Source organism: Ylistrum balloti, unplaced genomic scaffold (genome assembly GCF_031769215.1).
Source record: "Ylistrum balloti isolate Yb309-2 unplaced genomic scaffold, AGI_CSIRO_Ybal_v1 Utg371296, whole genome shotgun sequence".
Taxonomy (NCBI): domain Eukaryota; kingdom Metazoa; phylum Mollusca; class Bivalvia; order Pectinida; family Pectinidae; genus Ylistrum; species Ylistrum balloti.
The window spans coordinates 124,799-150,567 of NW_026782695.1; the positions used below are offsets into that span (position 1 = coordinate 124,799).

The 25,769-nt window shown below is 35.4% G+C and overlaps 1 protein-coding gene across 3 annotated transcripts; it reads left to right on the forward strand.

Annotated features, from left to right (window-relative positions):
- The first annotated feature begins 5,965 nt into the window (after positions 1–5,965).
- Positions 5,966–25,593, forward strand: LOC132561890 (thrombospondin-1-like). Of its 3 annotated transcripts, none has more exons than XM_060226599.1 (6): positions 5,966–6,814; positions 10,357–10,416; positions 16,006–16,182; positions 17,121–17,288; positions 20,980–21,144; positions 22,306–25,593. In XM_060226599.1, exons 2-6 carry the CDS (start codon positions 10,371–10,373, stop codon positions 22,383–22,385), a joined length of 636 nt encoding a protein of 211 aa, XP_060082582.1. In that variant the 5' UTR covers positions 5,966–6,814; positions 10,357–10,370; the 3' UTR covers positions 22,386–25,593. The 3 variants fall into 3 exon arrangements, with proteins under 3 accessions (XP_060082582.1, XP_060082583.1, XP_060082580.1); XM_060226600.1 differs by having other exon boundaries at positions 5,969–6,814; positions 17,118–17,288; positions 20,980–21,129; XM_060226597.1 differs by having other exon boundaries at positions 5,970–6,814; positions 17,118–17,288.
- Positions 25,594–25,769: the final 176 nt, after the last annotated feature.

Here is a 25,769-nt window from a genome sequence, read left to right on the forward strand (position 1 = left end):
CATTATCATTATTATGTCCTAAATACACTCAATTTCGATTGAAAAATCTTCTTGTAACTTGTGGTCAATCTTTTGCTTACTTTTGCAATGAAAAATGTTTAAACGACAAAAACTTCCTTTTTTCATTGGGTTAAGTACTTCTTTCTATGAAATTGTTAAATACCAAATTATTTACTTTACCAAAATTGTTTCCCAGCACAAGGGTTTTTTTCCACCTCGACCACTGTGTCATGTGTCATCGCACCCCTTGGCCAATATTAGGATTATTTGAATAAAAGCAATTATCATTTTTATTACACAGCTACACTTTAGATACACTTATATGTTAATATTATTTTAACTTTAAGTTAATGATGAAAATGACAGCGTTATCTGAGATGTCTACCTTCAACAGCGTGAAAGAAATTATATCTGGTCTCTGATGATTGATTTTTATATTGTAAGCTGTAGAAAATGCATTACTCTTAATATATTTTTGTATCAAAAAGTAGCAATATTCACGTACATCTAACCTTATAGAGTATCACACGGAAATCACATTATATTTTTTATCTTGTTTTTGTTGATTTAAATACTGATCGTTTTCCTTGTGCAACATCACGGTTCTTCGCTTTGAGAGACAAGACTGGATGGAATTTAGATAATGGTAGTTTTAAGATGTACATTAAAAATGATGCGTTGCCAAGGTTACCAAAACCTTTCAAGTGATTTCCCCTAGAGATGACAGAATTTCAAAATATGTCAATGATACCACAAAAATAAAGAAATTTATGTCCAATTGCTTTGGGTTGAAATGCGATCAAAGTGAATTATTTATTTAATATCAGAAGAAACTTCAGATGTTCCGTCCAAAACTCATCGTTATGAACCTGATAAGATTTGAATTTATATAGAAAAATAGAAATATATCATTGTTCTTCAAACAGACTATTCGTGTAGTCATGGGAATTCATTACCTCTCTTACCGATAAGACTTTCGCTATATTAATGGTGTCTTGTCCTTAAATGCCAATTGGATATGTTCAATTCAACATTAGCTCTAACACAACGAACAGCAACACTTACTTAAGTATATGTTGAGCGAGCTGAAATTTGACCCTTTTTGTGAATTTTCCATTTCTTGTTTGCAACAATTCTTAATTCCCCACTGTTTGTGTCACAGTTGATTCCGAAAGTCAATCGCCTAATCCCATTATCACTACACGGAAAAGGTGAGTAAGTGACGACAACTTCAACAGCTCAGTGTTGAAGGAGTAATTTTTGTGTAAGAGTTTAATGAAGGTTGATATTTACTCTCCTGGTCTTCAATGGTAATAGTCTATTACTATTGTGTGATATATGATGTCTGGTGTATTCAATACGTATTAATAAATCCAGTGTTTCGTTCAGTTTGAAAAACTTGGATCTCATTTTGCATGCCGAAATTGCATTTGCTTAAAATTATATTGCCGTGTCGGTAAGGAAAGTGCGTACCCTTCCGGAACGGCTCATTTTTCCTGTACATTCTTTACTATCAGTGTTTAAAATTCAGTAGGATTTGAACAGTAAATCCCCCCCCCCCTTTTTTTGTTCTTTATCATCTTTATCATTTAAAAAAGTCTCTGTCACAAACTTTCATTTCTTTATTATTTCCCCTAGTTTCAATTTCATCAAATTTGATTAAATTCTATTGTTATGTCGTTATTACATTTCTGTGTTTCTGTGTTTGGGTCATTCACAAGATTTTGGAAAACCAGATATATTGTTCAAATTAAGTAGTGAAATCGTTGAGTAAGAAGTATAGAGATTTGTGCGAACGACACGTGGTACTGCTGATCTGACAATACTAATTGTTTTTAGGGTTAACCATCAGTCTTAGTAATTGCAATCCACGAAATTTTTCGATTGCGTCGAACATCTTCTGTTACTCAAGACTAAGCTATCTTAAGTCTTTCAGATCTTTTCTAATGAAAGCTTAATTCAATGACGGGTTTTACAGAAATTGCCCTCGTCTATAATTGAGACAAGCATTGCATTTGAAATTGAAATTTACAGCAAATTTAACGCGGGGATTACCTCTCTGGTTTGTTCGTGTCCTTCCCGAATGAATGTTAATGTAGTTTTGAATTAAACTTCCTATGCGTTAACTTGTTAAAGATTTATTTTCGGGTTTATTTTTATCGAATGTGTTTCATAGATTTAAATAAAAGCACTGGGATTTGCTATACAACAGATTATGGTATGTATTATATTCTGAACGGAGCAACCGCGTTCTTGCTGATGAAACCTTGCCACGTTCGCAAATAAACGTCGGATTGATTCAAACATGGACTGGAAATCTAACGATAATAGGAACATTGTGTTCCTACGCTACAGAATAAATCAGAGCTGGAAGAATTTGCCGTGGAAGTAATTCTGGTCTTGTAGGTTAGGGATGTGACGATCCCTCTTAAGCTGATCTCTGATAACGAAACAAGCCAGTATAAAGAAGGAAATGTGTAGCTATTTACAAACAGGATTTTTTTTTCTTTGTGAGTAATTTGTTGGCGGAGTGATCCCTTGCATTCTTAAAGGTTTCGAGAGTTTGAGGACACGTGAGACAGAATGGAGTCGTAATTTTCAGATAATTTTTTGAACACATACATAAATTAATCCCAGACATTGAATATCATATCGTATGACCGTTTATTGGGCGAGTTGTCTGTGGTCCTTTTCCTATAGACAAACTCTACTGCTTTAAACTCCACATAAAATTATTTCTTCTTTGTCTGTGGCGTGATGCTTGTAGGTTAAGTTATACATCGAATATACCGTACACTTCAAGGTGAAACTATTGCCGACGGCAGAACTGACACTAAAATAAGATTTGAGAGCACCAGATCTGTTAAAGCTGATATGTTTATTATTGAATCTCCGTACACTCAGTAGTAAACTAGAAATCACCCACACAGTGGAAAAAACACGTGTTCAATATACATTATTAAAAGTAATATTTTCCCTGCTTTTAAGCGTTTATATGTTTCAGATTCAAAGGGTGAAATACATTAATAGAATGGCGATATACAGCACTATTAATATGCACGGAATATTTATCGATTTAAAATTTATTATATCTCGGAAACTATAAACCAAGTGCGAAGATGCGTCAAATTCAGGGACGATAACCACGTAAAAGTTTGCATAATTAGTCTACAAGTACATAATACTGAAGTCATTATTTACGACACTTCTGGAATATATCATATTCTATTTAATGTAACCACATAAGATCTATATTTCATTATTTGAATACGTCAAACCAGAAGTAAGACGTAAAACAGGAAACATTGCCCAGGCGTACATATACTTATTAGCACTCACAAGAATATATTTCAGGAGTTCGACTACTTCCTCAATTGTCATTATGGCGTGTTGAAATCACATCATTTCTCTAAACGCTAGGATTTAAAAGCAAAGTTATTGGTATGGGTTGGTTAGTCTTTACCAGAATAATATCCTGCTAATCAGTACAGCAACATAGCGATAACTTAACAATGCTGTACAATTTCCAAATAAGACAGTCGTCTCTGGAAACGGTTCTAGAATTACCAGTCTCTAGAGCATCAGCCATAGTTTAAAGAAAGGAACTATCACGCAATAGTTTATGCAGATATTTCATGGTTATGCAACTTGATTTTATCTCGAAATCTAGAAAGTGTGAGATCATAAAACCAGAGCACGCAAGCGTTTGTGTAAAGGGCCTTGAAGCAAACAGTTCTATACTATTTAGCACCAGCATCTAGAGTTCCAGTGACCTCAATGTTATTATTGATTTGAAAGTGTTCTTGCGGACAAATCGTTTTCCTTTTAATAAACTAGCAAAATCACCTTGCATTTCTGATAGGCAGAGAATGTTTGGTATAGAAAAATGCAACTGCATTATATATGTAACTGCTGGTGGGAACAGTTTTTTCTTCTAATTTTTTGTAAATATTTTTACCTATCACCGCTGCCAAATCCTCAACACTATATAATACGCTTTAATTCCTTACTCCGCGATATTGTATTTGATTCTAAAACTGTGTTGAAATGTGCTATACACTTGTGTGACTTTTGTACAATACATTGACATATAAACAAACATATGTGTGTGTGTGCGTGCGTGCGTGCGTGCGTGTGTGTGTGTGTGTGTGTGTGTGTGTGTGTGTGTGTGTGTGTGTGTGTGTGTGTGTGTGTGTGTGCGTGCGTGTGTGTGTGTGTGTGTGTGTGTGTGTGCGTGCGCGCGCGTGTGCGTGTGCGTGTGGATAATCTCATCTCTTACCCCAATCCTTATTTTACATCAATACTAGTTTTCAAGATGTGTATTTTCCAAGACATTTTTCTCGAGAACATGTGTAGATGACTTCAGTATCTGTTTAATGTGTAAACAACACCTTACCACTTAGTTTAATATGTTTGAACAATGCCTACTGACAAAGACCATATTTAAACAGCATGATAACGTTGCCTTCTCAACACGGTCATAACTGCTTCTCCTTTAGTGAAGACACATGCCAAGTGAATTCAGGTCAGTCTTAGTGATATAGTGGTACGTAATTGTAAAGCAATAGAAAGTAAAAACCAAAACAATAAGAAATAGCTTTATAACATATGTGGCTTGAACTTATTGTAGTTCTACACGAAACAAATATATCATTTAACGTTTGTAAGTTTGTGTGCGAATGTATTTGTGTGTGGTGGTTTGTTTGCGTGTGTGAGGGTGTGTGCGAATGTGTTTGTGTGTGGTGGTTTGTTTGCGTGTGTGAGGGTGTGTGCGAATGTGTTTGTGTGTGGTGGTTTGTTTGCGTGTGTGAGGGTGTGTGCGAATGTGTTTGTGTGTGGTGGTTAGTTTGCGTGTGTGAGGGTGTGTGCGAATGTATTTGTGTGTGGTGGTTAGTTTGCATGTGTGAGGGTGTGTGCGTATGTGTTTGTGTGTGGTGGTTTGTTTGTGTGTTAGTTTGCGTGTGAGGGTGTGGTGCGTGTATGAGGGTGTGTGCGAATGTATTTGTGTGTGGTGGTTAGTTTGTGTGTGTGTGCGATGTGTTTGTGTGTGGTGTGTGCGTGTGTGAGGGTGTGTGTTTGTGTGTGTGGTTGGTTTGTGAGGGTGTGTGCGAATGTGTTTGTGTGTGGTGGTTAGGTGCGTGTGTGAGGGTGTGTGCGAATGTGTTTGTGTGTGGTGGTTTGTTTGTGTGTTTGAGGGTGTGTGAAATTGTGTGAGGGTGTGAGAGAGAGGATGTGTGTGTGTGTGTGTGTGTGTGTGTGTGTGTGTGTGTGTGTGTGTGTGATGTGTTTGTGTGTGTGGTTAGTTTGCGTGTGTGTGTGTGCGAATGTGTGTGTGTGTGTGTGTGTGTGTGTGTGTGAGAGAGAGAGAGAGAGAGAGAGAGAGAGAGAGAGAGATAGAGAGAGAGAGAGAGAGAGAGAGTGTGTGTGTGTGTGTGTGTGTGTGTGTGTGTGTGTGTGTGTGTGTGTGTGTGTGTGTGTGTGTGTGTGTATGTGTTGTGTGTGTGTGAGAGAGGGTGTGTGTGTGTGTGTGTGATGTGTGTGTGGAGGGAGTGTGGTGTGTGTGTGTGTGTGTGTGTGGTGAGGTGTGTGGAGCAGAGGTCATATACAGACGATTTCTCTTGGAAAAAACTGGGTTCATTTATAGTGCTTTGTTAACTTTTTTCGTGGGTTTAAGCAGAGCAGATGGCCACTAACAATAAAGATAATGAAGAAATCATGGTTATGAAACAATAGTTAGGCAGTGTACTTCACAGCACACTTTGATGCTTACCAGGAATCAGTGATGCTGACGTACATCAAACGTTACGGCAGAGGGTTGGTCGTACGTATATTCAGCGTTATATACATTCCAATCTTAACACTGGTACCGGGACAGTTTACGGCGGTTAGCTAGCTGTTACATAGTTGATTGAATCGGTACAGTAACTTGAAGTCAATCATGAGAGTAAATTTATGCCTGTGTTAATCACGATACCATACGGATACTAAGTCTATTCCGTGATGCTGTACCTATCAGATACAATGTTACAATATTTGTCTCACTTAAGCTAGTTGTCATGTTAAATAACAAACCGATTTCAGTTATCAGATATTATCAACCAAGTTTTAACTTCAATACAAAGATGAACATGTAACGTCAGAGCAGATAGGAGAAATATCAAAGTGATATTGTAGGATACATCGCTTATATTCGACTCAGCATTAGCTTCAGCAGTCAGCCCTTAGAGAGAACCGGTGCCTGACATGTTTACAGCCACATCATTTGTTCCTCTGTGAGAATACACGACATCGGAAACGAAAGAGATTCAGGCGGGGCTACTAATTGAAGTACCGTTACATATACCATTCTGTTACATCTAGGCTGTGCCATGCCAGGGTTTCTTTGTAACCTGTTTCCCTGTGTACTTAGACAATTGCATCACCGAAGCGTGGAACACGATCGGAATGAAGCTTTGTTGACGTGTTAGAATGGCTTCGTGTAAAGCGTTAGATTGTACAGAAAATTGACAAGGATCCAGCCTCTTATCTCCAGTGCTATTTTTAAAGTACAACTAGACTGGTGATTCAATGTGTGCAAACGTGTGTAATCTATATATTTTACAATTCGTGATAAATCGTTGCAAATAGTATTGCTTCAAGGATTAGTCGAGGAAATATGTATCAGCTATGTGGTCAAATGTGAGTTGGTGGAACCTGATAACGTTATATGTTTACAATGTGCCTGACGCTGTATACGATTGAGATTCACACACATGTGGAGGTAAACGAAACCAGTGATCGGTACGCTTTATACTTCTGGAATATCTCTCCAAAGGTTAGTTGTGGGTTATGCAATACAAAACTTCCTGTAAGTACAGCATTTCTCACAGTAATAGAGCCAACTTATCAGTGGGTTTTCTTACAACTTGTAACATTCTTAACAAAATATACACGTACTATGTACATTAAATATTCAAACATTATTTTAATGACTGCACGTGATGAAATATCTACGATGTTAACCTTGCACTCGATACCAAACACTTCTAAACATCTTGTCAGCCTAGATATGTCTATAACGTTTGCATGAACATGTGTTATTATCTTCGTAAATCTACTGCAGCCGTGCACTGTGGTGGTTTATTAGAAATGAATGGACGTGTGCCAATTAATACTTATTAGTACTAGTGTAATTGATCTAAGTCACGTGTTTATGTTTATCGCTGGATTATCATGAACACATTATCCAGAGTAAACATTTTATAACATAATCCAAGAATTAATGTTTACAAACATTTGAACGTTTGAACTAGAAGTAAATGTACATATGCAAAATACTCTAAAGTTGATTTTTCAGTTGTTCAAAATATTCTTGTATTCTGTTTTGAAATGCGGGCCAAATGTTTGAAATGAAGCGTTGAGACATATATTTTCTCTCGTTTTTTGTTTAAAATTGAAAGTGATATTTTCCTTCCTCAAAAATATCAGCATTTATGATACAAATTCTTGAAATAGCTTTGACTTAGAGGCATAAACGGTGAAATGGCAGTTCTATAAGATCATAATTGTGAATAGTATTGAATTATACATGATACGTGCTTTTCGTTGGCTCGATGTGTTTTCATTTCAATATTGAAGAGACATATCCCAGTATAGCAATGCTTTATACGTCTACATGACAGGGAAGTGTAGGTAAGGTGAGGGACGGAATTACATATCGATATACTAACAACATGTCCAGTCCGCAGCAACGCTAATCAACAAAACCGAATACGACCTTTGGAATCCAAAAACGGAATACTTGTTTTCCTTCCAATTTCATGCTGCGAACAGAAGGGCAGCTTTATAGCAGGTCTTGAAAATAGTCCCGATAGAAATTCTAAAGTGTGCTCTCCCGAATCCAATTTTGTCTTAGCTTGCTTACAGGGCATAGTCTTCAATTGTGCTCCAATCACGCTTACCGCCTGCAATCAGTGAAAAGAGATTTTCTTTTCTGCAGAATTACATTCTTCCTGTGTTCGCATGGTAGACTACAATTGGTTTATATATAAATACATTTTTACAAGGGAGTTCCTACTCGAAGATTAAATAGGGCTAAGGCATGGAAATAAATTTGTGTGTGGATCAATACCCACTAGCACGCGTGTGTTGCATACTTGTAGTCGCTTCCAAATCCTGCATTCAGGGAATAACTTTTATAATGTATTGGATATTTGTAGTCGTTTTCAAATCCTGCATTCAGGGAATAACTTTGATCACGTGTTGAATATTTGTAGTCGTTTCCAAATCCTGCATTCAGGGAGTAACCTCGTCATATGTTGAGTACTAACAGTCGTTTTCAAATGCCGCATTCAGGGAAGGATTTTGATCATGTGTTGGGTATGCATAATTGTAAGAAACACCTTCCTTGTAAATTGATATCGATTTTGTTTGATTTATTTGGCGAGCCAGTGACGATAAAGCTACACAGAGAGAAGACAGGCATGATAAACACCAAAACACTGACAGCTTCTTTGAATTATTCAATGGAATACTTTCAAACTGCATTTAATCTAAAGGCAAAAAAATGGGAATTGTATTGTCTCCTGAATAAGGAATATCCTTATCGTCTTCATGGTTCTCATGTCTATTGGCCTAGCCAACAGAGTTTTGTTTTTGCTGTGTGAACAAACCATTTTACATAAAAAAAGTCATGATAAAAGACTTTGAGAAATTAAAATAAAACAAATTAATAAACAAACAAACAAAGATAACAGATAACATCACTAACACAAAATACTCAGACAAGAAGTAGATACGTATCAATAAGACAGAATTTTATTAACATTATATTTTAAGTTGCCTTAATGCTCTACCGATCATATATTGTAAAACAATCATTCTATGTCATTTGCCACAACGAAAAGAATGGACACAGCTGAACAATGCATGTTGTCATCGATAAACAAGTATTCTAGACTTTATGCTACTATGTCCGTCACTCCAGAGACATGCAATTAAATATTGTTATAGACAGAGGTTATTTACCTGGCTTTGTATGTTGTCATTGAAGAAATAGGACTTGTGGAAAATGCTGTCTGCATCACAACCTTGTATTTACGATAGTCTACAAAAGAATACAGAACTTGAGCATGGACACAGCCACGCAACATTTAGGAAATGTCTATTTAATATACATACCCTTAACACTTAATTAAGATGAATAGGAGTTGTCTAGATACCGACAATAATGCTCTATTTTCATTAAAACGACAGTATCATGTTACATTGTGTATATTGCTCCAATGTTTGTTGTATGTATCTAACCATCAGTGTTAAGTGCAATAAGACAAAGAAGTCATGAGAAAAACAAATGTGTATACATATGTATATCTTCTATTACACTACAACGCTGTTACAGATCCATTGAAATGTCATCAGTGCCTTGTAAATGTACAGTGGAATCTGTCTAAACCGGGCACCTTTGGGACCGAATAATCTGGCCGTTTTATAGAGAGTTTCCGATTATAGAGAGCCCATTGTTATAATATTGTTGGAATTTGGACTACATTATTAGACCGGATTAGGCAAATATCTGGATTACAAAGAGTCCAGTTTAGACAGAGTTCACTGTACATTCTTTTAACAGATGTTCGATTTATGAAATGATTTTACCATGCAGAGAAAATGCGAGGATTTACTTTCTTTGTTTTTGACATAACAATGTCGTGGCAATCCTAATGATAATATGGTTCCTGTAAAATTAATATGTTATCTAAATATGTGCTTAAGACTCTTCACAATATCAGACAGAGTGGGCTTTTCGAAGAGTTCCATTTTGCTCTCAACTCGTCTAACAAAAACTCATGGTAGATCATATAAAAAAAACGTCAGTCTGCTACCTTAGCATAATATCTTTCGTGAATCTAATTTTCGCAAAGGAATTGGATTTTACACTTTAGATTAAAGAAACAAATATTCCAGAATAGTTCTTAAAGAAAATCAAAATGTATTGAAAAAAACTAGTTTAATTGGTTTTCTACTAAACAAAATGGTCTTTCCGATATTACTGGTATCTTAGTATCACCTAGTAGCCTGGTTTGTTGGGAACTTGTTATCTGAGTAAAAAGAAATGGTTTACCAAATCTAAAACATGAATATCTCTTATACCTCATGTATTGCCTTTATGAGATGACCTTTCAAATCCCCAGCGCACATTTTCGGAAAAGTATATTCATTCTTAATATGGGAGATTTACATGTGTGATCTCATGACTCCGGAAAGTTGAACATTTCATTAACCTTCCCCGATGTTCTAGTTTATTTTAGAAACAATCCTACTCAGTTTGAATGCAGTTTAGAATTGTACGAAAACTTTAAGGACATTTTACTCTTTCAGATACATGACGAGTGATGAGTGTTAGCTGTCCACTGCTTATCCTCGTCACACTATATGCAGGTAAGTCTTTATAAGTAATACAATTTCATGAGTGAATCATCAGAAATCGTAAATAATAGAATGAGATATTAACAATAAAGTCGGTGATATTAATCAGAATACCAGCAACACCGACATCTGTTTACATGAAGGAAAGCCCAACAACAATTGGTGGTTCTTATGATACTCTTTCCTTGTGTATGCTAAATATGAAAAAACAATCTCGTAACAGTAGCAATAGAGATCGGCTGATATACTTTCGATGACGTCATGACGTAAGATTTAACGTCGATGAGGATAACGCTATATAGCGGGGTTTTGTAGGTTCTTTTCCGTTGAACAAACCACATTTTACTCCCATGAGTTACATTAATCGATACATTCTACTTGCTCTCCGCAGTCGTAGAGAATTACGTTTGCTTTTATGAAAATGCTAAAGTTAATCATTATCGCAATATCAACTAAATTCAACAAAAACTACGAACTGCACAATTTTGTTCGAAACGGTCCCTCACAAGTTCTTAGCCAATCAAAGCACTGTGCCCCCTTCCAGACAAGATGTCGATAGATTTGAGTCAAGATGCAGTTGAGGAATTGAAAAGACTTTAAATGTTTATCTGCTTGGATTATCTATCTAAATTGTTGTTTATATTTATTCCATGTGTACTTACCCAAAATTCGTCAGGCCTATCTTTAAATGGTAAAGGTATGTATTCACTTAGGTAGATCGATAAAGGCAAGAGACATCGTGGAGATGCATCGGCAAGGGATTGTGAGGGGAGACTCATTCGGTACATTTTCTTTTAAATTGAGATAGTGATGCATGTATAATTTTCTATAAAATGATCAAGTAAAGGTAGGAGACAGTACTATGTTCAATGATTTTATTTAGTTGTTATATTATCAACTGAACTTGATCCCTGGATCGGGAATATCGCCTGTTGTAACGGTTATCGTCTTTACTGACATTCTGACATTACCGACATTAACTTAATTTCACCGGTGAAAAGTGAAGTGGAATGATACCATTATCGTACTCCCAATTTTACATTTCGATGACACATTTTATCATGTTTTAAAATTTCTCTAAGATCGATGTCTATCATCTGCCTCAACCGGAAAGATGGCAGCCATCTTTAGGCTCCCGTCAGAATTCAGAAAATACAATCGGGGTTAAGACCATGAAATTGATAAAAAAAATATCTCTCAAATTTCATATGTAGGCTTCTCTTGGTCCCTAGTTGTGCCTTTTTGATTTTGGGTCTGATAGGAAAAACAAAATGGCCAACAAGCGGCCATCTTAAATTTCGTCTAATAAAGTTTGTTATCGGTATTTCTTGAGAACTTCTGCATAGATTTTCTCAAATTCCATTTGTAAGTTTCCCTTGATCCCTAGTTGTGCCTGTTAGATTTTGAGATTGATCAGAAAAATAAAATGGCCGATAGTTGGCCATCTTGAATTTTGCCTAGTAAAGTTTGTTGTCACTATTTCTTAAGAAATACTGCACTGAGGTCTCTCTAATATCACACGTTGATTCTCCTTGGTCCCAAGTGCCCGTGAAATTTTGGGGTTTGTTAAGTAAAAACAAAACGGCTTCCGGCTGACCATCTTATAGGGTATATTAGACCCACCCTTTCTGACTGTCTGATATTCCGACCGTCCGATCGTCTGTCTGTCTATCTGTCCGGAATATTGTGTCAAGTGTATCTAAAAAGTGCTTAAGCAATATTTCTCAAGCTTTGCATACTTCATCCATATGATATCAAGTTGTGCATTTTCACTTTTCATTCAAACTAGAGCAAATGCCACAGCTAATTTTATGATCCGACATATTAGCTGTTCCAAACTATGAAAACACTTAAGTCAAAATTGAGATATTATCTTATTGAGTTTAAAATTGGTATAAACAAGTGTGAGGGATTTTTCGGGGAAAATGGTTCCATTTGGTTGCCATGTTGACTAAATGAAGACCTCTTGGAGGAAGCTTGTTGCAAACTATTGTTGATTGGAGAGCGGAGGGGGTATTAGTCGGCCATCCTGACGACTGTTCTAGTTATTGCTATTTCTGTAAAGGATTAATATTCAAATTTCTTACCATTAACAGCAAAAACAGAACGAAAAAGAAAAATAGGGAAAAGATCCAATGTTCAAAGAACAAATAAAGATCAAACAATGGTGGGCGCCAAGATCCCTCTTGGATCTCTTGTATATATTTATCATCTGCTTACCCAATAATCAAATGAAATTTAATGGAATATAGCATGATGGCGTATTGTGCATTGGAATATAAGTTTGATTGCTATTTCTCCCTTTACTCCAAATGTACGAGAAACAAAAATGTATGGAGCAAACTAACAACCGCTACAGACAACAAACGTGAAGACAATTACTGAACCAATGCTCCAACAATTATTCTGACCCATTTTAGCACACACAAAAATGTGCATGTAATGAACTAACAGTAAAACATATGGTCGTACAACTTAGCTTGAAGTAAAACATGTTTCTTGTTAGCTACATCAGTAAACTGATATTCCTTTTTCTCTAAAAATAAAACATGGCGAGAATATCATCTTGATTATATCTGTAAGAAAGCTTGTTTGTTGGAAATAACAGATAATGACAGCGGTATTTGATTGTGATATTTTTGGATGTGGTACATTTACATTCCGCAGAAGTTCAGTGAACACTGAAAATATGACAATATACTTGTACATTTTGCTTATATATTCGTGTAATGGAAAGGCGGCATCTACACGATTGACTTCCATATTTCCGTTGAATTTGTGTGTACCACGGAACCATCAATAACACTAACAATCATAAAGACCTTTTGACTTCACATCGGAGAAGGAAATAGAATATTTCCAAATGACATCATTAAGACGACTGGAAATCTTCATAATCCTTGTCAATCTGCACACAAACTTTATTTATTTTACAACAAGTGCGAAACAGACTCTCAGCTTATATCAATCACTCTTGTTGGCTCGGATGGAAGCGCGCGAGTGGTCTTAGTGTGGGAGGAAACCGGAGTACCCGGGGAAAACCCACGTGGTCGGGAAGGTGACCCCATACCTTTTCATATCCATTTAGGGAATCGAACCCCGGACGGCTAGGTGAAAGGCGAGTGCGTAACCACTGAGCCACTCCAATAACCAAATCTGCATCTCTAGTACTTTGTACCTTGTATAGTGAGTTATCTATCAGTCGTCAACATATTTCACTACACTTGCGATATTCGGAGCAAACCCGTGAATATCGAATCTACTGCAACATAATAACACATGTAAGACATGCTGGAATATAGAACTGACAAATTCACAATAGGAGAATTGGTAATCATCACGCTTTTAATATAGCTTGGTGGGAAAAGCTCTGTCGAAGAAAAGATTGAGGTAAGCAGCCGATGTCCTGTTGTTAATTTCAAATTCTGGTTGATTTATACAATGGACACGCTCAATAAATTTCTCATCATGTAAAGACAAGAAATCATCAATACACCTGAAGGAGAAATTGAAGACCTCAGTAAGGTCTGTTTGACTGGTTTTTGTACTTTGATAAATTTATCTTAGGAAAACAAAATTATGTCATGAGAGAGCTACAGTTTGTTCCCATAGGTATGCCAACAGTCTGTTGGAATAGGTTACAGAATTACTTAAAAATGATTAAACTGACACGGATTTATTGCTTTTCTGTACACTCTCTGAAGAGGAACATTGACGAGCAAAACCGAAAACTTCGAGACGAGTTTCATAAAATCCCAAATGAAATGAAAACCAATTCAAAATATCTTTTTTTATTACAGAACTCATAAACTGTACATTTTGGTAGGTTATCAGTAAAAATGTGATGGACAAAATCAAACGGAGCCAGATATCTGTTGCACAAATTCAATTTGATCGCGTTACGTTATTGTCCATAATAAAACATTACTTTCAATTTCTGACAGGCGCTGCCACTGAAAAAAATTCAAGGGACTATTGCATATACAAAAATATTTCATGGGCGAAATCACTAGATAACAGGTCAGTTTTGTGATACACAATATAGATAACGACATTCTCACAAACCAAGTTAAAAAGTTCAATATTAGGTGGAATAATATGAACTCTAAATTTCACTTAATCATACATCTATATAGAGATGTATTTTCTGAGATTAAAATAAAATGTGTAATTTTATGATATTTCAATGAAATGCACAACTTATCTGCATATCAAACATACTTCATTGTTACTTAAAACGTCGACAACAAGAACACACAACCATTAGGTCAGTTACTAAAAAAAGTAGCATTTATTTTCCAATTTTTCAAAATGTCAGTTGTTCGACAGTTCTTATAATATCACATTTACGTTTTGAGAAATTAACCTTTTAGGACCCCCACAACTAAATCAATCACAATAAGTAACTACTTTACTTTAATAGCAAAGATATTTGAAATTCAACACCAATAGCAACTTTCAAGATTCATGGAAGCATATCCTACCAAAGGCTACCAATTGTATAATTAAGTAGGTTGAAGTTTACAGGTGAAACTAACCACACATTGAGAGGAAAAACCCGACATTTCACACATGTCTGAATCCGCCCCACATATATCAAAACGTGTTAAAACTATACATTTTACAACGTCAAATGAATGCAGCCACTAAGTGAGTCCAGTCTCTCATTGCCTTATTTGGCTGCATGAGTCCTTTCAGAAAAGTAGGTGTCATTTCAATGGTGTACGTCTATTTGCTGTTTGGGCAATGTTCGTATTTGTCATATTTCCCCTTTTTTCCTTGAAATTGAGTTAGAATTGCACTTTTGACACACCTGTATTTCTAAATACTGTGTAAACCTTCATATGTACAGTTGAAACTCGTTGTCTCGAAATCGGTTGAGTCGAAATTCCGTTTGAGTCGAATTAATTTTCAGTCCCTCCAATTATAAAACAAGAGAAAATCATTCGTTGTCAAAACAACGTCACGGCTTCTGACAAAATTGGTCAAGACATAAACAGAGCAGAAAGTCACCTGTGAGTAACACATGGCTAATGACGGCGCATCGGTCCATCGTACACGCAGCACTTGGTCTCTGGCGAGATTAATTACCAGTTTAATTATCCAACTAAAGGTTGGCTTCCTAATTAGTGTCACCATCCTGTGGCAATGACTTACCTGACCGTTAAAATAGTAGCGCGTTTTCACAAACCATAAAAACATTTAGCTTGGTTGCGTGCATCTTCAGAAACGATAAAATAGAAACCGTTGAAGCATTACGAACTTTGTGATGAAATTTAATCCCCACAATTCCGAGAGAAAGTTATTTTGAGCTTGCTTACTAAAGGAATGTGACCGGGCTCTCTGTCAGATTTAGTGTTTGGACAATGAAGTGCTGAAAGTATTTTCATAGATAGAGTCTATATCTGAACGTGATTTGTTAAGTACTTGTACGGTGCTTTCTGTAACAGGTAATAATTTTCATAATTTCCAGTGCTGTTCTTCCAATCCATGTATTTATCAACAGTGTTATTACAACCTTGACGCTGAACAAGCAGAGATTGAAAAACTTGTCCGGAATGTCTTGATAGTTTACTCTTTTACATATAAATTATTTATCAGTTTCAGACGCTGTTGTCTTCGGTGGATGGGGAGAGTGGGGTGAGTGGTCAGATTGCTCCGTTACATGTGGATACGGGACTATTGAAAGGAGTAAGGTCTGGTTGAAAGAGGACGGAACTGTCTTCAACTTTACGTACATTTCCTATGATGAGTGCTGGACTAAGAAACCGTGCCCAAGTAAGTTTAATAAAAGTATTTTCTTTTACCATTGATTAAACTACTGGAGTCTTTTGTGTTCTTCTTCACTCTAAGATAGTTCTCTGAACAACTGTAGTGAATTCCTATGGCGGTTAACGTACTGATTGAAGTGCGAAATTAAATGTCTTTGTGACCCGTTAGTGTCTTTTAACCTTGTCCTCATTTTGAAAACGTGACATTAATTGGATTGTCATTGATTGAAATGACAGTTTTCTTCCATGAAGTTGACATATCTACACTTCTTGATCACAGTGTCTTAATTTTCTCTAATTTTGCATCTTATATGCACATCTTCATGTATTTGATTTAGCTTTGATTTCTGTTGGACACACAATAATATTTTTTTTTGTCTATCTTGATTGACCCACCAGAATATGTGGCCGAACCCAAATGCTTTATGAAATAAGTTTGATTCGAAAAGGTCACACATATATCTTCTTTTCTAATGCAACTGTCTGATAAGTTAATGAAAACACATATGCAGAGGGTCCTGGAACATAGTTTTAACACACGTTTGTGATTTACAACATACTGGATGATTTTTTGACGTTTCCGTGTCAAGGAACAATAAAAGGAACAAATCCAGATCTACACTGATCAGATGCCAGAACAAAACAGTACAGTATGTATGAAACGTTCAATATGTACAGCTGCAAGTCTTCCATTTCATACAATTTTCGTACATGTATCACAAAATACATGAAGGTCTCTTGCCCCACAAAAATTTAACTTTTACATTACAGATGCGTACACCTACACCATATAGCAAAGGCTATACATCATGTATTACATGTATCATCTACAATATTGTATATATATATATAATCTTAATCTGTTGCACTTAATTTAATTTTTCGTTGAAATAGTTTCATACTTTATCTATATAACACATGCGTTGATGTCATACATTAAAGTAGACGGCGTCTGGAGTGGATGGACAGCTTGGAGTCCTTGTACCGTCATGTGTGGTAACGGAACCCGAACGAGAACGAGGCTATGCAATTCCCCGGAGCCTATGAACTTCGGAAAACCCTGCGACGGAGAACCACTGGAAGTGCTAGGCTGCAATGAGCAGGAATGCCCAGGTGTGTTAAAACGGAATTCATTGTATTTTCATTTTTTTTCCAAAACCAGATTTAGTATCATCATGCTCGTGACCTTTTAACAAAACAACATTCAAAGTGTTTTAAACACTACATACAAAATCGCTGTCGAATGATATAGTCGTGTCGCCATCTTTACTGCATGTTTAAGAATCTATTTACTTCAGTTTGAAACACGTGTTTATCTGTATTTGTCTAAAGAAGATTTTTTGATAAATTACATATTAATAATTCCGGAGCATTGAATTATCTCCCATAAAAATATTTAGGATGCCGACACCAGAACTGTTCGGTAGTCCATTCAATGACCGAGATAGTGCTTTTTAAAACCTTAGACATTGCAAGTGGTCGACATGCTGGTGAATTCTTTAGTCCCAAGATCTGACGTAACCTGCATGCCAAGTTTTAATCTATTCATATAGTGGCAGAATAAACTGATGTAATTAGTGTTGTTATTCATTAATCAGATGTATGAAAATTACAAAATTTATAGAATTATAGGGCTCGTGCACCTCTCATTCTAGATTAGGATTTTTTTTCTTTCGATCACTTTGAATTGTACTCAGTCACCTCATTGTCTTCGTAATTTAGGCCCTTTCTTTCTTACAAGGACAGAACAGCTGTATGATGAAGTTTAATTCAATGTTTAACTCTGCAGTATCGAACTCTTACTTTGTATTAAAAGATGCTGTTTACTTTGTATTTTGTACAATCTTCGGCGCTTATATTACAGTGCATTTCATTTAAAGTCAATGATACTTTTGTTTAATCGAGACCTTAAACAGAAGGATACATATTTGTATAATATGTAGTGTTTTTGTATGATCACATATCTGACGTTAGCTACTTTTCGTTGCACGGTAATGAAGAAGAGCAGAACTTTTTAATTCCTTACGATTCTATACAGGCTGTTGGTGATGCTATGGGCCTAAAGTGATGGGGGGAGGGGCTAACTGAATAACTGGTCGACCGAATATCCAAACCCAGAGTGTGAGGTGCACTCTAAATCAATATCACATACTTACTCTATTCCCTTGTGCGATATCGAGCTGGATGTGTTCGATGTTTACTGGTTTGTCTGTTAGTGTTGTTGTTGTATAACCTCGTCCTCAATTAAGAATATGACATTACTCACTTGGATTGACCAAGGTTTACATGACGGGTAATTTCGATGAAGCAGAAGATGCTTACTCTTCTGGAACATCTGGTCTTATTCTCCTTGCACTTTCTCCGTGTACATCTCTTGTATTTTTGCGTTAGTTTTATAAACTTTGAGTTTGGATTGCGATTACGTTGACTTGTTGGTATTCTTTTGCTGTTTTTCAAAAAAAAAAAAAAAAACAGACTCATGTTCATCTTCTTAATCCTGTAACCATCACTATTCGAATTGATTTGATAGCATGGCATACAGGTTACGGCAAAACAAAAAAACGCCGGGGACTAAAACAATCGTCAGCAGTGTAAAAACAAACTCCAATGCCAATCAAACATCAGTGTCAATATAACCACTTGTGTCACAAAAACAAAGATAATTAACAAATATTTGGAAGTAAAGACTGATAAGAAAACTGATTTAATAAATTATCCGATCAGTAAGGGTAAGAAAATATTTATCTATACACCTTAGAGTCAATGAGAACGAATAAAATTTATCACTTTGTTTACATGATTTGACTGTCCTGGCTTACTTTACATTTATCACCGATATTTGCACGCGATGGACCGGACGGTTTGAAAATTCATTTTCCTGACAATAATGGTCCGAAAATGGTCTTCGTTTATTCGGACAGTTCTTTAAACAACAAAAAAATCGACAATTCGCCAATAGCACAAACCTTTAGGTTTCGGATTGAATAAAACAAAAGACTGAAGTATACAGCTGTGGGATCGCACAACGTTACACGAAGTGGGATGTGCGTACGATGACTGCACAATGTGCGCACGATGTATGCACGATGTAGCAATGATAGGAAAACTCGACGAAATAAATTATCGCATGTTGTGCGACTCTATCGTACAGACGTAGGGTTTTAAATTAATTAATCATAATTATAGAAATGACATATAGATAGATGTGGGATAGAATTTATCTATTTTCTAAACCTATAATAGTACAGCTAGGTATATGTATTTCCTAATTAAGCTATATATTTATCGGTTGTATACCTGTAGATTGATAAATATACATACTAAATAACTATATTCACTCGTAAGTTAAAATGTTTTGATTACCAAGTAACACACGTGACCAAGCCTTAGTGTACAAACAATGCAGGGTCTGGTGTTACATAGAAAACTGTCGAATTAAAAATTTATTTTTATAGTCACCGATCAATTTAATACGTCTTTGATTGTTATTTAGTCATAACTAGACGTTTTCAATTCGTAATATTAACCAATAATTTTAACAAACCGCACAAAAATGTGCACAGATGTATACACGGAGTGTTTGAAGCGTTGTGCTTTACCACTACTGTGGAAGTATCAACTGTGCTGTTGTTGTTACAAGTAATACAAGATTCAGTTATTGTTTTATATGTTTATGCGATGCCCTGATGACGGAAAGAAATGACTGCCATCTCGGCGATTTTACATGTCCGTGGTCATAATTTCACTCCTTTATTGTGCAATTTCCATTGCGAAAATTGAGAGATCAACTTTCTATCGACCCACACCGATCCTATGCTCGTACGCTCCAAGGTCTCGTTTCAAACGGTATGGATGACTTAGGTTAGCGCTGAAAAATGATGCTCACCTCCATTTTATCTATATCCGTGAAATGTGTTCTGCGTTAATATTTTAAGTCAAATTTGAAATTGAAATATTTTACCAAACCCTTACGTTTTCTGATTTATACATACTTTTACAATTGCTGACATTTCTGAAAAGTAAGATGGCAAATCTTAAGACAGTCTTGTTTCAGTTGTAATAATCGCTTCGAGGGTTTGCTAAACAAGTATTACAGTGTCTGCCAAAGGCGATAACGATAAATAGTGCGACCAGAATAGTGTCGGCGTAAGCGCCCCAAGCTACTACCAATCACGTTTCGGAAACTCAGCACGAAATATCAGACGACATCATCAAAGAATTAATTAGACATCTATCTTATTCTCCATCGCTAAAGGCTCGCGGTCTAATGTGATTTCCATAACAATTATATACATCCCGTAAAATCGTCGGCTATTGCCAAATACCTAAAGGCAACCTGTTAGTCTTCATCTTCAGGTTAGTTTTAATGGGTGTTTTTTTAACTGTCTTATTTGTCTATTTCTATTTCATTCATAAATATTTAGAAAGAAACCAGTACCTCAATATCTCGAGGCACTGTTAGTAGTCTTGCCTTGTATCCTAATAACGGCGCGTTATCTATTTGGCGTCCTTTTGAGATTATCAAATATATGAAAAATGGTTTTTCAGACTCTTTACGGGTTAGTTCTTCTCCCCATCTATATTTTGAAATTGCGTTTTATTTTTTTTCCTCGGTCACCTGCAAGATTTCAAAATTTAGGCCTAGAAGGACGAAACAGCTGAATGACGTATATCAATTCATTTTTTATTCTACTGTGTCTACATGCAGTTCTCATTTTGTATTGAAATGTGATATTCACTTGTGTGTCTTTGTACCATCAAGCATGTCAAAGTTTGTTAATTGTTTTGTACAATGTCGTTACAGATTTGCCATTGAACTTTAACATGGACGTATGCAACGACACGACTTTTGTCTGTCTCAACAACCTTCAGTGTGTTGCGAAGTTCCTACATTGTGACGGAGAACTACACTGTCACGACGGGAGTGACGAAAAGGACTGCTACCGATACCTCAGTATGAACAGTAACGGTTAGCTGCTCTCTAGTCAGGATAACTCCAATTAAAATCTAGCATTTCATTACTTGTTATTGTCACCATAACGACATATTAAAAAGGGGGTAATATAAAAATACGCTACAGCTTTGTTACAAACTAGGATAGAGTCGATGGTCCTGTAAAATGAAATTTTCCTGACTAATTATTTAAGGTATTACATACTTATGTAATAGTCAAATCTTTATTAATATTGTGTATACACAATCATTACTGCATATATTACTTTCAGGCGATGTTTTTTCATAAAGGTTATTTTATTGGGAGCTACTCTTACACATGACTGCATTCGAAATATTTATCAAAGTTCTGGTTCATGCTGTGTCAGTAAGATACGGTATACATTATAAAGAGTGTGTCCCTGTATTGTGGGCGGATGGATGGTTGTGAACTGAGGGGTATATATCATACGAGGGGATATTAAAACTATTTGACCCTCACACAAAAACAGCGAGACATTGGATTAGACTTTTTAATTTTTCAATATAGACCCCTCCCAAATCCACCCACTTGCGCGATCAGGTTTGGCAGTCATTAGTATCCAATCGGTAGACATCAATACCCTGGTCCCCTAACCAGCCCTCCACAGCAGATCTCCTCATCATCCTCAATTCTCTGTGTCCAGAGGGTGATCCAAGAGCAAATATTAGCTAAGACACGGTTGCATTTTATCTGATGTATAAAAAATTACGGAATTTATCTGATTATGGACCTGTTGTACCTCCCCGTATAGACTTTTGAACACTGTCCTTGGCTTCAAAATTTAGTCCCTTAGCATCTCTGACGAGTCCTAGAAGTACGAAACGGCTGTATGATGCAGTTTCATTCATTGTTTGGCTCTACTGTATTTCACTCTAAACTATGAAAAAGTGCTATTCACTTGTGTGTCTTTTGTACAATCATTTGGTGTGGTACATTTGATCAGTCTTCAGGGAAAATGTGAAACTTTGTAGGGGCTTTCTGTATCAGGAAACTGCGTATAACGGGGTTGAGGAGAGGGGGGAACACACGTTGTCGAACAGTGGACTGACTCCATACCTTTATTTGCCATGCCAGATGTACCTTTACATATTGTCAATATGTTGTATGAATTATTTTGTATGGATATACTAATTTTTTGTCTTGTATCATTTTCAGATTGCGTTTACATATCAAGTCAGTCACTGGCGTTAACAGTATTGGGACTCATTTTCACAAGAACTCTACGATATTCCTGACAGCGGTTGTAATGGTGTATGAAAGAAAAATGCTGTCCAATAACCAAATGTGATATTTACAGCGAAAGTACGTGACGGATACTACTTTAGATGAGTGACGTCACTACTTTTTGACTGTTCCTGTGGATATAAGAATCCTAAGTGATATGTTGTGATAGATATTGTGTGCATGAAACTCGAATTTCACTGAATCCAAGTGAACATCATCTGCGAGAGTGAATGTTTCCGTTGTTTTCAAATCAGACAAGGTAATTTTAATGTTATTCAACTACAGTTGAATGGAATATTGTAAACTAAACCTTCGTTTACCTTAGCAAAGAGAATCTTCATTGAAGCAATGTGGTCAACAGTGAAAATATCAACAAAACATTTCACATGTATACATTGAGACCGCATTATCAACGAAAATAGATATTTTGTGCAGAGGAGGTCTTCGTATCGAAAGACAACTTTTTTGACACATCAATATAGTATTTGCAGTGAATTTGCAATCAGTATAGGATAGTATGGCGTAAATTTCATTGATGCAATCCATATCTCATTTTAGCAGTATATGTATATTTGTATGTCTGACATCTGCTGACGAGGAAAAAAAGAGACACACAAATAAAGACTTGACCAGTAATATCGAGTTCCTTTGAACAAACCATAGACTTTCTTATTTCGAGTGAATTTTAAAACTAAGTTTTTATTTGATGGTATCGATATTATATTATTTGAAACCCAGTTTTACGAAACATATTTCTTTATAGTTACGGTTTAAACTTTTACAAAAAATATGGCGAAAGCTTGAATTCATATCGTATATATTTATTCAAGTGCAAATGAAATACAAAATATGCACGAATCATGATTGTAGAAATTAATTCTTCTTCTGATCTTTTTTTGTGGTGATGATATTGACATAATTAGCATGATGACAAAGACACATCTTTCCAACAAAATAGCTTGTACAACCGATAATTGTAACATTTGAAATGTTTGTTCATTTTTAATTTATGATAACGCACTTATATACGGTTATGTCGTGTTATACGACAGTGTTGTTATGAAATCAACATATCAAGCATAGGAATATTAATCTCATATATATTCATGTTATACTTGTGTTATACAATAGGAATATATACACATTTTTGAGAATAGTAAAGATTAACTGACATCAAATCACTGATTTGATCGCACAAAGGTTGTGCTATTCAATTATTTAACTTTTCACGGTTTTATTTAACGTTTGACCAAAAAAGGATGTACTGTACTTTTCATGGATGTCATGAAACGGACTATCGGCTTAAGGTTTTCATAAATACATATTTCCACACATGGAAAAATGTTATTAAGTAATATCAGGTTCTTTGGATATAGGTTGTATGATTTATTTATTTCATTTATTTTGTCTCTGAAGTGTGGATTCCAACCTCATTTCTGGAATCTGTTCTATCCTTGAAGCATATCCTGTAATCAAAACATTATTTCCCCCTTTGGATTATACAAATACAATCAATGAATATCACCAATTATCGATACGCTATGACTTTCGCTGTCCTTCTTTCACCCCTTTCAATGCTTCTGAAAGAAGAAACGGAACTAAAGACGAATAATGCTTACATTTATATTTACTCTCGTTCCCAATCTTAACACGTTTTCACAATCAATCTGAAGTGATATCCTCGAACATATTCTTCAGTATTGTAACGTTTATTGAATAGATGCCTTTGCATCACAACCAGTTACAAAGCTTAGCCGAACCGACTTGTATGGAATAGCACCTTATGTATACGTTTTCACTATAATCTTATTATCGTCTTCTCTTTACACTAAATTTCACCTTAGTGGACGTAAGATCAGACTGAATCCTTATCTCGTATATTGTTTACCTAAGTATACTTAGCGTCAGTCACATTTGTGATAAAAAGGACGGTATAGTCATCACAACGTCATACATAATCTTCTTGTGCGATACATTGTAGGAACATATATTCAATAATCCAATCCATAAAGTGAAAATGTGTTTTCTTTAAAAATGGAATACAGTTTGGTGTTCTCTTATAGGTAAAATCGACAGGTGTTCTGTTGCAGTGTTAGTTTCTGATTGTTGTGGTTAGATTTTTCGTTAAAATAGAAAATGATAATTACATCTACGATTATATACATTTGAATATATTGTACAAGTAAAATATTTTGTTACGCTACCGCCCATGTAAGCAGTAAAAATAAATGTCGATTTCAACAATCGATATTAAATATTACATATTCGATACAATTACGACAATGTTACAATGTTAGATATTTCATCGTGATATTTAGAAAAAGAAAATTAAAAGAAAGGAACACAATATGCTTATTATATAAGTTAAATCATGCTCTTTCATAATATATTACATGCGCTATAATCTACTATCTCGATATATGTTACAATTAAATTAATCAAACACCTTGGATACTAATGAACACATTTTGATACCAACTACGATATCAATCACATGTATAACTGTTGTTGTGTTTCATCACGTGAAAAAAACCCTGTTAAGTTACATCCTTAATCTAGATATGAATTATTATTTATCAATATCATACCAAATAAATAAAATAATTTCTTTCACTCATTTAATTTATAATTTATTTTACAAACTGAGTATTTTGGCTTATGATTATTCAGTATGAGGATTGGCCGAAACGAATGATAGGAAACGGTTTGGCAGGATTAAAACAAGAATTTAATCATGCATTTTCTGGAAAAGCGTGTATATTTAGCAGAACCTTACAATCACTTATACAAAAATGTTCAACCACAGGTTGAAACATAATCTTTCCGAGACATAAGTTATATGGTGTGTCAATTTCGTAGCATTTGTCTATTTTTATGCTACTTGAGAAGTTACAATTTTAACTGACAGTCAGTTGTCAATTTCTATAGGAAAGATGGAAATATTGAATAGCTGAATTCTAAAATTAGCCTTACATGCTTGTGGATGTGCCATTGTATGATTTATGTGTAGGATCCAACGGTCCGTTTAATACAACATATTACCATTATAACGACAGCAATATCGAAAGTAAAATGTCACATACACAAAATGTACTTAAGTTGTATCATGGATATGTTATTGTACATGTACACTACATTCCTTCATGATGATACTATATATGCAATTTATGAGAAAAATGTATCAAAATCAAGATAAATTAATAAAAAATACCATACATTTCTGTCTAGTTACTTATACATTAGCATTGTAGTTAATATATGAATGTAATAGGATTGAAATGTTTCACCTGATAAAATCAGAAATGTGAAAATAGATACACTGAGAGTACTAATTAATAAGCAAGGTGTCTACTAAACACAGTTTGTTACTGGTTCATATTTGGAAAAGTCCTGTT